General features: G+C 38.0%; 1 protein-coding gene across 1 annotated transcript; it reads left to right on the forward strand.

Moving 5' to 3' along the window:
- Window positions 1-11,226: 11,226 nt before the first annotated feature.
- Window positions 11,227-14,236, forward strand: LOC117613203 (putative peroxisomal acyl-coenzyme A oxidase 1.2; the record flags this gene model as incomplete). The annotated part of the gene is made up of 9 exons (XM_034341837.1): window positions 11,227-11,267; window positions 11,409-11,470; window positions 11,656-11,865; window positions 12,081-12,168; window positions 12,259-12,421; window positions 12,543-12,741; window positions 12,835-13,032; window positions 13,211-13,289; window positions 13,602-14,236. Coding segments are annotated over exons 3-9 (1,569 nt in total), but the record flags the coding sequence as incomplete, so codon positions are not given.
- Window positions 14,237-14,451: the final 215 nt, after the last annotated feature.

The following is a 14,451-nucleotide window of genomic DNA, read 5'->3' on the forward strand; positions in this document are numbered from 1 at the left end:
GTAGCTGATTTCCTTCTAATCCAATATGGACAAGGTTGATGCTGAGATTAGATATCCTATAAAATATTGAGGTATTCAAAAGAAGATTCTCATAAAGTTCAAGGACCTGAAGAGAGGTGGAAGAAGAATTAATAAAGGGCATTGATGATCTGAGGTCAACATCAGGAAGATCACATTTTCATAACTGAAGCTCTATTAGTGAAGAGAGATTGCTTATAGTTTGTGGCCAACTTACAACCTTGGAAAAATTTAGAGATATCATGGTCAAGTATCTCAAGGAAGAAAGATGAGACAACCAATCTCGATTTTTTGATGTAACATGGTTGAAGGAAAGATCAAGGGTCTGCAAATACTCAAATGGAATTTAGGGTTATGAATAATTTAGTATATTTCTATTCTTCTCACAAGGAGGTATTTATAGTGATACAAATACAAGCCTATCTAGGAAGTAATTACAATAAGGAAAAAAGAAATAAATGCAACCCAGTTAAACCGATATTCCTATAATTACAAATCAATTATAATAAAGGTAATTGTCTATGATTCCTATTGTGATTCTGTGATTCATGCCAAAACTCCCCCTCAAGATGGTGCATAGATGTTGCTTATGCTCAGCTTGACAAGTGAATCTGTAAAGGCTTGATTTGATACGGCCTTGGTAAACATATTCTCCAATTGTTCAGTAGTCTTAACATATGGAACTTCAATAATCTTCTCTTCCAATTTCTCATAAATAAAGTTCTGATGAATCTCTACATGTTTCGTTCTATCATGTTGAATTGGATTTTCAGCAATCTTAATTGTTGACTGATTATCACAATACAACTTCAAAGTATCCTTAGTAGGAAAACCCAACTCCCCCATAAGCCTTTTCAACCATATTAGTTCACAAACACCTTTCACCATAGCTCGATACTCGGCCTCTGCACTCGACAAAGAGACAACCTTATGATTTTTACTCCTCCAAGTAACCAAGTAACCTCATGCAAACGTGAAATAAACAGATGTCGATCTCCTCTTATCCCTATTTCCTACCTAATGTGAGTTTGTATACCCCACAACCTTTACAGGCCCATGCTTTAAGAACATCAGAACTTTTCCTGATGCTACCTGAAAATTCGGGCTACTACATCTATATGTCGTACACTTGGATTATGCATAAACCTACTTACACACTTACTGCATATGCAATATCAGATCTAGGGTGAGACAAATATATCAAACTATCAACCAACCTTTGATATTGTTCCTTATCAGTTGGAACTTGATGTGGACATTCTTCCAAACCATGATTTTGTTTTATAGGAGTAACAATCAATTCACACCCAAGCATATCTGTTTCCTTTAGCAAATCAAGAACATATTTTCTTTGTGACAAGAAAATTCCCTGTTCAGAATGAGTTACCTCAATACCCAAAAAATATTTTAATCCACTGAGATCCTTCATATTGAACTCAGAAGCTAAATAGCCTTTTAGTTTGCCAATTTCATCAAGATAATCACCAGTCACAATCATATCATCCACATAAATAATAAGAGCTATTAACTTACCATTCTTCCTTTTAAGAAATAAAGTATGAACAACATTGCTCTGCTCATAACCATATTTTTCAAAGGCAGGAAGGAATCTCCCAAACCAAGCTTTTGGAGACTGCTTCAATACAGTGTCTTCTTCGATTTACTCACAACACTTGCATCATTATGAGCATTATGACCTGGCGGCAATGACATGTAAACTTCCTCATGTAAGTCTCCTTGTAAGAAGGCATTTTTTACATCATATTGATGCAATGGCGAGTTAAAGTTTTTAGCTAAAGATAATAGAACTCTAAGCCACCTGTGCAAATGTCTCTTGATAATCAATACCATAAGTCTGTGTAAAATCTTGGGCCACAAGTCTGGCTTTGTACCTGTCAATAAAACCATTTGGTTTGTGTTTTATGCAACCAACTGGTTTATTCCCTTCTGGCAGTTGCACCAATTCCCAGGTTTGATTTTTCTCAAGAGCTTACGTCTCTTAGTTCATAGCACTCGCACATTTTGAATCAGAGAATGTATCTTGTACTTTACTAGGAGTAGCCACTGTAGATTTGATTTACAAATGCCTGACAAGCTTTAGCTAATCTATGAGTAGACATATAATGAACAATACTTCACCTTTGTCGAAGGCTTTGGTGAATATCTATCTGGTGGCTTCCCATGATTACTCCTTGGTGGTAACTGATACACACTACACTCAACAATTTCACAATCATTATTAGTATTAATCAAAGATTCTATACTTACCTCAAGAATGTCAGCATGAGGAGACTCAGAACTGGTCACTAGAAAGGTAGTAAAGAGAGATGCTGCCGACTTTATTAGCTATGGGTGCGGCGGTGCTGGTAGGTTTAGTCACAGGTGCAGTATCTGTGCATGTTGATTCGTTACTAGCTATCAAGTCACATGTGGCTAGCCAATTAACCTAAATGTTATCTTGAAAGAACTCCATCCATTTCAAATTTTCAACGCTACTCTCTCCCAAAAGAGGAGAATGGGATACGAGTTAAGCAAAATACATCTCATGCTCAAAAAACGTAACATCCATAGTAACATAAAAGTCGAGTTAGCGGATGAAAGCACCAATAACCCTTTTGATAATAAATAAATACACACTTCACAGCACACATATCAAATTTCTTACGTTGGTGTTTGTGCAAGTGCGCAAAAGCAACGCACCCAAAAACACGAGGTAGAAGAGTGAGGTGAGATGGAAGGGAAACATAAGCCTCCAATTTGTCCAATGGGGTCTTAAATTGCAGGATACTACTAGGAACACAGTTTAGAAGATAGATTGTAGAGGTGATCGCTTCATCCTAGAATTGTGGGGTTAGGCTGGCACCAAAAGAATAGCATAAGTAATTTCAAGAATTTGGCGATTCTTCCTTTCAGCTACATCATTCTACTGAGGTGTGTAGGGACAAGTAGTGTCATGTAGAATTCCATGTTCTTGAAAATAACTGTGTAAGACCTGATTAACATATTTACCATTATCATTCGAACGAAGAACCTTTGAAGTAGCAGAAAATTGAGTTTTAATCACCTGGTGAAAAGTTTGAAAGCAAGCGAAAACATCACTCTTATTTTTCATCAGATACAACCACGTCATGGGGGGTGCAATCATCCACAAAAATAACAGACCAATGGAAGGCAGAAGTAGTAATAACTGGAGCAGGGTCCCAAACATCATAATATGCCAAAACAAAAGGCACAAATCTTTTATAAGAGCAAATAGGATAAGTTGCACGGTGACTTTTTGCAAAATGCAAGTGGCAAACATAAAATCCGAAGGTTTACAAGCTGAAAATATAGATGGAAACAAATGCTGTAAATAGTCGAATGAAACATGACCCAAACGAATATGCCATAACCACAGTTGATTCTCAAATGCACGGTTCGAACCCTTTACAAACAAAGATTTGCTCACACACACATCATCCACCTAGTACAAGCCCTCTCTCTTAGTATCACGCCCAATAATCTCCTTGCTGTTGAGATCTTGAAGAAGACAGAAGTAGTAGGATAGATTAATACTAAACAATATTAATTTAATTGTTTTGTTATTTGCGGAATAGATAACAAATTATTAGAGAGGTAGGAATCAATAACGTATGGTACAATGTGAGAGAGGGACTAAATCAACACTTCTGGCACTAGTAACCGGAGAGGGCACACCATTGACATTAGTGACAAGAGAACAAGCAGGAGAATGATTATGGTGAATGAGAGACGCATCAAATGTCATATGATTAGTAGCTCCAGAATCAAGTATCCAAACGTGGCCCTTTAAGAATCAGTAGCAAGGAGAGCTAGAACAATATTACCTGATTGTTGGAGAAGGGCAATATCTACCCCAAAAAGAGTAGACGTAATAGACACCACAGGAGATACGACAGCAACAAGAGGTGTCGGTTCAGCAGTATAAACGGCGGCTATTCCCTTTTTTAGGCTAAGGCTGTTGTCTTGGCCTTTACGGGCCCTTCGTTCTTTATAACTATCCTACCATTCAGGGTATCTGTTCTTTTGAAAGCACTGCTTTCACAGTACTGCGACAGTTCACTTCCCAGTAGTAGAACCATGAGATGAGTGTTGAGTCAACGACTGATTCCCATGTTTCTGTTTGGGCCAAAAAGCAACCACATGCTGACCACTTCTCAGAAGGGCCTGCGAAACAAAAAAACGGAGGATTGGGCTTTGATTTCAAAACTAAGCAGAAGCCCAAAAGCCAGAACTAGTGGCACATGATTTTTCTTGCAAATCAACCACTGAAAATGGATAAAAGAAATTGAAAAAAAGGTTTGATGGGGCCCAGCTGTTGGTTCACCACTAAAATCTCAAAGCCCAGAGTGCAAAGACAGCAAAGATCTTTTTTTGGAAAGCCTATTTTCAGAATTCACTTGACTACTTGACTTGAAAAAGTCAACAATATCAACTGGAAGTGATAAGAGAGTTAAAATTGGGGCAGCTATAGAAAAATGACATCTTTGAAACTTTGCCAAACAGAAGGTCAAAATCCCATATATATATATATATTCGTTCAGTGATATTTTTTCTACTCAAAAGAAAGCCACTGTTTTCAAGAGATAAGCAGACTACATTTTGGAGGTAAGCAGGAAAACAGGGAGTTGTTCAAATGGAAAATCAAACTAAACATCACAGTTTGAGCTCTTACAAAAGTAGTTGGGATTAAAGAAGGATTAGGTTTTCTTTCAAGAAAAACAGGGAAGTGATTGACCTTTGGAACTGACTGTTGTGAGCTTGTCAGCCAGAATTGATAAAATCCCTTTTTCTTTGCATTTAAAAATGAGAGATCTTTTGAGAATTTTTGCCGCCCACTATTAAAAGAATCACCCTATTCCAAAAAACATTTCTTATAAATATAAGAGAGGGCGAATGGAGCAAAGGACACTCATTTTTGAACAAATCAATCAAACAATCAAAAATTAACCAAAGGCAAAAAACTCAAAATGATCACTTGATCACTGAGAACCTTCAAACAAACTGGAGCAACCAAAAGCTCATTTGAGCCACAAAAGAAGCCAGCTATAGATCAGAACTTCCAAACTTCAGACTTAGAGAAATAAGTCATTCAAAACGAGACTTCTCTCGTTACAAATTTGGTTTAGCAAAGCCAAGACAAACAGAGTTTCAGTTTTCACAAATATGAAAACCTCAAGAAATTTTACAGTGCAGTTCCAGCTTATTAAGTCCTCAAGTCCAGCCACTTCTGCCCCTTCAGACTGAAGAAGCCGCAGTTCTGCCCGCTCAAAAGCCTCCCAAGACTTGAAGTAGATTAAAGCTCTGCCAAAATTGAACTTTGGTATCGATTTACAGCTGAAGCTAAGCAGTTGAAGTTATTAACAGCTCAGTCCATCGCAGACATACTCAGTCCAGCCCCGATCAGAAGTTTCTACCTAGGCATAAATGGAATTCCAGCCCTTTGTTTTGTCTTTCTAGAGTTGATTTTTCCCTTTTTAATTATGTAGAAGGTAGTTCTACCTAAAACAGTCCACTTTATTATCATCTATTCTGGCCAGAACTACCAATTTTATACTGTGATAAAATATGAAGTCCTCACCAATCTGAGATAGGAAAAGAACTTACTTGAGAGATATTCCTCACCCAAATTCACAATCGTTTGTTTAGAAATTAGTAACTTAGAGCGCAAATTATCTGTTTCAAAGAAGTCACTAAGATTTTTTTATTGCTAGCAGTGGCACGCTCGCGCACCAAAGAAAGTTGGTTTGTTGACCAGTCAATGGTTTTTAAGGCAATGAGGAACTTTGCCCTTCCATCACAGGAGCAAACATAAAACGGGCAAACAGTTTCTTGATAGCCATAGGCACATTGGAAGCACTACTTGGATTAAGGATGGTATTGTGACGTTTCTCCTCACTCCTCACAGTGGAAAAGGCTGTCGCCAGATTAGGGAATGGTTATGTACAAAGAATTTCTCCTTGAATAGGATCATAAATATCATGAAGACCAGTCAGAAATAGATAAACACGCTCCTCATCAATCTACTTTTGGTGAACCTTAATCACGTTAGCCTGGGTAAAAGTAATTGGCTTGCAGTGATTAAGCTCCTGCTAGATAGTCTTCAAATCAGAAAAATAGGACCCAAAGGGTCTTCCTACCTGCTTAGTCTCCATAGCTTTGCGAGATAAATTATAGATAATTGATCTATCAGCACCTTCATAATATGTGTGAGACGCATCCTCCCAAATATTTTTGGCTGTGGGAGGATGAATGAACAAATTCATCACACCCGGTTCCATGGCACCGATAAGCCAACCTTTCATAATAGCATTCTCCATCACCCACTTGTCATAGGTGACTGCATCAGGAGCAGGTTCTGGAATAGTACCAGTAAGATAGTAATAGCTTCGGACTAGAGAGTGTAGTTGGTGCCATTTAACTTGACACCATAAGGAATAGATGTCGGGTCGGAAACAACAGTCACAACCTGCGTAGAAGCAGAAGTGCTTGAAGCATTAGCAGCAACCTCTTGATAAAAAAGTTTGCGAATCTCAATATCGTCAAGAGCCATAAAGGTAGATTAGGGTAAGGTGTTGAATAAAGTGCAGCAAATTTCGGCATGGGCAGGAAATATATGCAAACGTAGGGGGAAATAGTAACAATTTGCGGGAAAGGGTAGGAAAAATTGTGGCAAGGTACGATAGCAATAATAGTAGCAGCGACGGCGGCGACTACAGAGAATAGCAACTGCAACAGGATCCTAGGATCACTGCTATGGTACCAACTCAAATAGAATTTAGGATTATGAATAATTCAGTATATTTCTGTTCTTCTCACAAGGAGGTATTTATAGTGATACAAATGTAAGCCTATGTAAGAAGTAATTACAATAAGGAAAAAAGAAATAATTATACTAACGTCTCAGCATTTGTTGGCAACCAAACAACCCAATCAATTTCCAGCATAGAATTAAATACCCCACCTTCAAGAAAAAATAAACACCACATTTCAGAAATTTTCCAGAGAGAATGAAACCAAAAAGAGAAGAAAATAAACAAGGGAAAAAATGAATGTACAGACAAAGAAGAAGAGACGAAGAAGAGCCTAACGTCACGTAAGCCACATTTTCTCCATAGACTAATGGGGATGAGCCTAACCTCACGTAAGGGGCAGCTTATTTTTCGAGTGCTGATGATTTGTTCTTCTTTTGAATGTTTTGTTGATATTTTTGTAGCATGATGGATTCTAGCCGCCGCACCCACGCACATGATTTTTAAGAACAAGAACTATATGCTGCAGACCCACCCCATAAACGCAGAAAAGGAAGAACAACAGTCACAAGGAATTCGACTAGTGCTGTAGACGTGCCTACAAAAAAAATCACATTTTAATCTAATAGGGTTTTTCTTTTTAGATTTGTATGAGTTTTAGTTTTGAGGGCATTTAAATTTATTCAAATGGGTTTTTGGTTATAATTGAAAGTTTTTATAAAAATTGACAGTGACTAAAAGTCGAAATTTTTTTTTTTGCGGATGAAGATTGAGTAGAAGTCTACACACGTATAACTAGAAATAATTTCCATGCAAATTCATTTGTACAAAGCAATGAAATTTAACCTACTTAAAGGCAATCCATGTTCCTGGGAGCTATATATATCAATATGGACTGCAAAAATCAAACTCCGCAACTCAGTTTGATAAATAATGAATATCATATCCATTATTCGGTTGTTATGGCGCATAATAATACTAAGTCGTTGCTATGGAGCTGCAGCGCCTATAGCAAAGCCTAATTGCACAACGCATTGTGGAGATGTTGCCATCCCATTCCCTTTCGGGATTGGACCTAACAAAGATTGTTACTTAGATGAATGGTTTCAAATAGATCGCAGGCACGACAACTCTACGACCTCAGCTAATTACAGCAGACAGGAGCCTTTCCTCAAGAGCGTCAACCTGGAGCTGCTAACTATTTTTCCGTTTGAAGATGGCACGCAATCGATTCGGGTTAAGAACCCTATTACCTTCTTCAGCTGCGAGGGAAAGGAAACTCGCCAACCCCAGAATTTGACGGGCAGTCCTTTCATTTACTCTCGGACACACAACATATTCATTGCAGTGGGTTGTGAGCTCTTTGCCCAAATGAACTCAGATCATGAGACTGTCGCTGGATGCGGGTCGATTTGTCATAACAATACAGACGGCGACTATGACAACTGCTATGAAGGTATTGGCTGTTGCCAAGATACTCTTCCACGTAATAAACTCACCAGCGCTTTTAGTATTGAGATAACATCAAATCCAATGGGCGATTGCAAGTATGCATTTTTGGTTGAGACAGATTGGTTTGCGAATAACTTAACGAATTTTCGAGACGTGAAGGATATGGACAGCGTTCCTGTGGTGCTGGATTGGATCTTAAACGTACATGACTATGGTGAAAGATTCAGAGAAAAACCAGACCTGACTGGTAACCAATCAATACCCTTTTGCACCAGCAATTATGATTTTACTTGGTACAATCGGACCAGGATGATTTGTATCTGTCCGCCAGGCATGGAAGGAAATCCTTATCTTCTCCAACCTTGTCAAGGTACACAAACTGAATCTCTTCTTTCTGGATTTATATTGATCCTTTATTTTTTATTATCTCAGTGGTCTACTATAAAAATGTAAAGGTATTTACCCTCGCAAAGAAACTACGCGAGGGTGGGAATGGAAATGATTATGTAGAAAGCTTTTATTGAAATCGCTTTTGTTAGAAGCACATCAAAATTTATGATAAAAATTAAAGTGCTTCTTAGAAACTTTGTTTATTTAATGTCTTCAAAAGAGATGAGTGGATCAGTTCGTTTGGGGGCTTACTTTAATGAATATGATGTGTTGAAATTGTTGAAGAATATAAGTCTCACATTGGAAACTTGAATAAGGACTCGTTTGGGAATGCTTTTGAAACTGTTAAAAGCGCTTCCAAATAGGTAAAAGTGCTTCTATCTTTTAAAAATAATGTTTGGCAGAAATTGTAAAAGAGGTTTGGGTGGGATTCAAAAGCATTTGAAGTTGTTTTTTAAGAAGCACTTGAGAAATGCTTCTTCATAGAAGTTCTGCCAAGTAAATACACGGGAAGCACTTGGCTCCCTTTAATGAAAATTTTAAAACACCGAAAATATCCCTATTTAATTTTCTAAAACGCCAAAATACCCTCATCAGTTCTGTCGCTCGTTTCGCATCAGACTCCATCGTGTTATTTCTCTCTCTCTTGGCCTCATGATTTCTTTCGGGGTAGAAGATCTGACTATCAATTGAAGGCCATGGCCATCCTTGCTCCTCAAGCAGATCGTATTCTATTCATTAATAAACATTTGGGTATTCTTTGTTTTTGGATTTCCTTATTTGAGTTCTCTAATTAGATATCTTCTATGATTTTTTTTATTTTATTTGGATGAAACTGAATCTTTTCTGCCTTGAAGTCCTTTTCATGGTTTTGAATTTTTTTTTTTTTTTTGAATTTCTATGCCTGGACTTGTCAATTTCTTTTTGTTTTGTTTCATGAGTAAAATTTGCGGTGGGCTTGATTGAATTAAAAGTTTCATACGTTAATTTTGGTCAATCTGTATTGATTTCTTCGTTTGCATACTTTCTGGAATCAATGCAGCCAAAGGGGTGTTCCTAACAAGTTGGAAAGCTGGAAACGTATTGTTTTTAAAATAAATTCAGTTTTGGGTTAAGAAATTGTAGTGCCATTGTTTTAAATTGGGTCAAGTCCATGTTCCAATGGGGTGGCCTTGGCTGGTCATATATATAAAAGGTTTCACAGACCAAAATGTTACTTAGAGTCTATCTTTTTAAGTTCAACCATTAATTGTGAAATTACCTTTTTTTGGTTGAAATTGTGAAATTATATTGTTAGTTTCAAACTTCTGTTTTGAAACGCACCAGTTTTAAATATATACATTCTGGTTCAAAACCTTTTTGCAATTTATTTGCTTTTGTTATGTATATTCAATACAAGGAGTTTTTCTTAATAATCTAGATTATTGATTTGTTATATCTTGATCGAAGAATGTAAAATAACACATCAAAAACTAAAAAAAAAAAAGTAGTATAACATATATAATTAGTATTGGAATTGAGTTTATTCTAGTACCGGAAAGTTTAATTAATCCATATCGGTGATAATTGACAGTTGAGTGCCACGCGTGAGTCCTTCTAACTAAAGATTGTGGGTCTGCCCTTTTTATAAACAAAAAAAAGTTTAATTTAATCAGCATTAATTATCTTTTCACCTTCTGATGCAATTTGAATATATGCGATTCTTATATGTGTGAGTTTGAACTGAAGTATATCTCGGGTCATCATCATTTCAGATATTGATGAATGCAAAGGCAGTAACGAGTGTGGAGGCGATGTATGTGCGAATTTGGTTGGGGGTTATAGCTGCTACTCAAATATAAATGGCCGTAGATGTACGCATTTTGCTGTCGGTAATACTACATGCCACTTCAGAACCACATCGGGTCGGGCCTCTGAAACTGAAAAAAAAACTATTATTTTAGGTATATATATATATAGTACCCCTATCTTCTTACATCTCTCAAAATAATAATATATGTATCTTCCACCATGGTAATATTATCTCATGAGAAATGATAATGTCAAACCTGAACCTGAATCGAACCGAAAGTCAACGGTTCGGCCCTCGGGTCAATTTTTGTTAGAACCGGAGAACCTGAACCGAACCGATGAATATTTAATTTTTTATATATATTACACGTGGCGTCATTTGATTGGCCAAAGAATAGGCTCAGTGAGCCTGCTTGCAGCGTATCCTCACCTTTTTTTTTTCCTTCCGTAACCCTCTCTCACCTCTCAGCGACTCTCGGCTCTCGCTCTCTCTCACTCGGTCTTCACTCTTCTCCTCTTTCCGTTTCTTCTTCTTCAAAACCCTAACCCTAAGTAAGCAGCGGCGCCTCTCTCTCCCGAGTCCTCAGTCTTCAATCGATTCATCTCTCCCGACCTTAGATCTTTTGGCGAGAACATCGGCGTCGCTCCTTCGTCGATCTCTCTCACTCTCCTCTGGCAGGTACCATTTCTTCTCTCGATCTCCTCTGGCAAGTACGAGTTCTGTGTGTTACTGTTTAGGTATTAAGAAGGATGATAGAACTATGATGACTAGAAAGGAGTTGTTCGAAAACAAATTGAGAAAAGCAGCTCATGGATGGAAACGGATCAATGAGCTTTGACTTTCTGGTGTGTCTCCATCTGGGAGATCTTGTTTCGTAGATTTGTTATTTTTGTTGTTATTATTATCATTACTGTTACTATTTTTATATTTTTCTATATCATTTTTCATTTGCTTTAATAATGCAAATTATGCTACCATTGTTACAGAAGAAGAAGCATCCTGGTTTAGGCATTATGTTGATCAACCAGCATATACGGATCTTCACTGGGTAAGCGCCAATTCTCCCTTTTTGTGCCATTCTAATTTGTCTATATTTCAATATCCTGTTTGATAGTATTTTTTTTACTACAATTTTCCCACTTCCTTCTATGATAAGTATTCTGCATGTTTTTGTAGCCTTCAAATATTTGAATTGTTTGTATTTTTTAGTTAATATGTTAATCTTCTCTTCAGGGAATGTTTGTGCCTTTTATTAAAGGATCTGGTACTGAGGAGCAGCAAGAGAAATGGTTGCCGTTGGCATATAAGATGCAAATTATTGGTTGCTATGCACAGACTGAACTTGGTCATGGCTCCAATGTTCAAGGGCTTGAGACCACTGCAACTTTTGATCCAAAGACTGACGAGTTTGTTCTTAATAGTCCTACACTCACTTCAAGCAAAGTGAGTAATTTTAATAATGTTGCTTTTTTGTTTTCTTCTGATTTTTTTTCTTTTGAGTGAAATTTTAGTATCTATGATAACAAGCTTGTGATGGGAATTGTGCTTAGTGTCATTTTGATCTAGATATTTTCAACCATAATGTGGTGGTTATATTTTTCGTTGATTGAAATATCTAGTTTAGGCACTTATTTTCCTTCCTTATTGGTTGTGAATAGTGGTGGCCTGGTGGTTTGGGAAAAGCTGCTACACATGCTGTTGCTTTTGCCCGTCTTATTACTGATGGAAAAGACCATGGAGTAAATGGTAACGACCAAGTGTAACATTGTTTGGAACTTCTATCGTGAAGTGAATGGTCTATTGATTTTAATTATAGAACCAATTCTCTTGTTTTAGGTTTCATTGTCCAACTTCGGAACTTGGATGATCACTTACCTCTTCCAGGCATAACAGTTGGTGATATCGGCATGAAATTTGGAAATGGAGCATACAACTCCATGGACAATGGTGTCCTGAGATTTGATAATGTCCGCATACCAAGGGATCAAATGTTGATGAGGTATCCACTTTGTATGCATTGTACTTGATGATAGATAGGATTGTTGTGCTTGAGTGCCCATATTTCTTATTCAAAGAGGTAGAAAGGATGGCTATTCTCATGTTCTTCTCAAATGTGCCAGGGTCGCACAAGTTACAAGAGAAGGAAAATATGTCCAATCCAATGTTCCCCGACAGCTACTTTATGGAACAATGGTTTTTGTGCGGCAAACAATTGTCGCTGATGCTTCCACTGCTCTATCACGGGCAGTATGTATTGCCACTAGGTATAGTGCTGTTCGTCGACAGTTTGGTTCAGAAAATGGTGGTGTTGAGACACAGGTATCTGATGGAACATTGCCTCATAAAGTTTGTTATCCTCTGCATGATTTTGTCCTGAAGATGTGTTGTATTTTGGTTCGTGTTTTGTTCCAGGTGATCGATTACAAGACTCAGCAAAGTAGGCTCTTCCCTTTGCTGGCTTCCGCATATGCTTTCAGATTTGTTGGTGAGTGGTTGAAATGGCTATATACGGATGTAACACAAAAGTTGCAAGCAAATGATTTCTCCACATTGCCTGAAGCTCATGCATGCACTGCGGGTCTGAAGTCACTGACTACTTCTGCAACTGCTGTAGGATAATTTTTTGCTGCTCTTTATTCTTCTATGTTTTAGCTTTCTTTTTGAGGCCCATGAAGCTTTTGGGTAACAGCAAACATATACTTCCCGTCCCATTGACAGAAACTCTCTCTCTCTCTCTCTCTCTCTCTCTCTCTCTCTCTCTCTCTCTCATAATTTCTTTTTTTGAAAGGATGCCATTGAAGAATGTCGGAAATTATGTGGTGGGCATGGTTATTTATCTAACAGTGGGCATGAGAATGCTTTAATAGGTTTTGGCAATTTGACAACAAAAAAGGGTTTTGGCTGAAAGGAAATCGGATTTGGGCTTTGTTTTACTAAAAAAATATTTTATTTGGGCTTTTTTTGGCCGAAAATAAATAAGATTTGGGCTTTTGGAAAATTGTAAAAATGGGCTCAAGCCCAAACCGAGAGAATTTAGAACAGACCCGAGAACTGAGCCCATTTTTGGTTCGGCCCATTTTCAGATTTCACCCTAGACCCGACCTGACTCGAGAACCGAGTTCTCCTTCGGTTTGGCTTGTGGGTCGGCCAAAATTTGACCCGACCCGAACCGTGGCCAGGCCTAGGTCTTGGAGCCGGTGTTGGGCTATTGTTACTACTCATTGGTGTATGCTGGGTACACAAAATCGTCAAGAAAAGGAAAACCATTGCACGCAAGAAAATGCTTTTCAAACGAAATGGTGGTTTATTGTTAGAGCAACAGTTATCGTCTGGCGAAGTTAATGTTGACAATATCAAGTTATTCAATTCAAAGGAATTAGAAAAGGCCACCAACAATTTTAGTATTGATAGAATTCTTGATCAGGAAGGTCAAGGTACCGTTTACAAAGGCATGTTGGCAGATGGAAGAATTGTTGCAATAAAGAAGTCCAAAATTTTGGACAAAAGCATGCTCTCGGAATTCATTCATGAGGTTGTAATTCTTTCACAAATCAACCACAGAAATGTGGTTCAAATTATGGGTTGTTGTTTAGAGACCGAAGTTCCACTTTTGGTCTACGAATTCATTCCAAATGGAACTCTTTCTCAATATATCCAAGGGCAAATTGAGGAATTCCCACTCACATGGGACATGCGGCTGCAAATTGCCACAGAAGTTGCAGGAGCTCTTTCGTACGTACACGGTGTAGCTTCCTTTCCCATATATCATAGAGACATCAAGTCTGCCAACATACTTTTGGATAGAAAATACAGAGTGTTGATGCTCAAAATGGCCCGGCCAATATTGAGTCCAACTTAGTGATTATATGTGCTGGGACTTCAGCAGCGAAGAGGGCTGAGGCCCTTGGTGAAATGGGTTGGTGAGAGACCTGTAGAAGGTAAAAGGGGAGAAGCAAACGTTAAGCTTCGGACACCGGTGTGGTGCCGGCCGAAGGCTCTCCGATGCCTAAGTCAGTTACGGGTAGTAAT

Source organism: Prunus dulcis, unplaced genomic scaffold (genome assembly GCF_902201215.1).
Source record: "Prunus dulcis unplaced genomic scaffold, ALMONDv2, whole genome shotgun sequence".
NCBI classification, from domain to species: Eukaryota; Viridiplantae; Streptophyta; class Magnoliopsida; order Rosales; family Rosaceae; genus Prunus; species Prunus dulcis.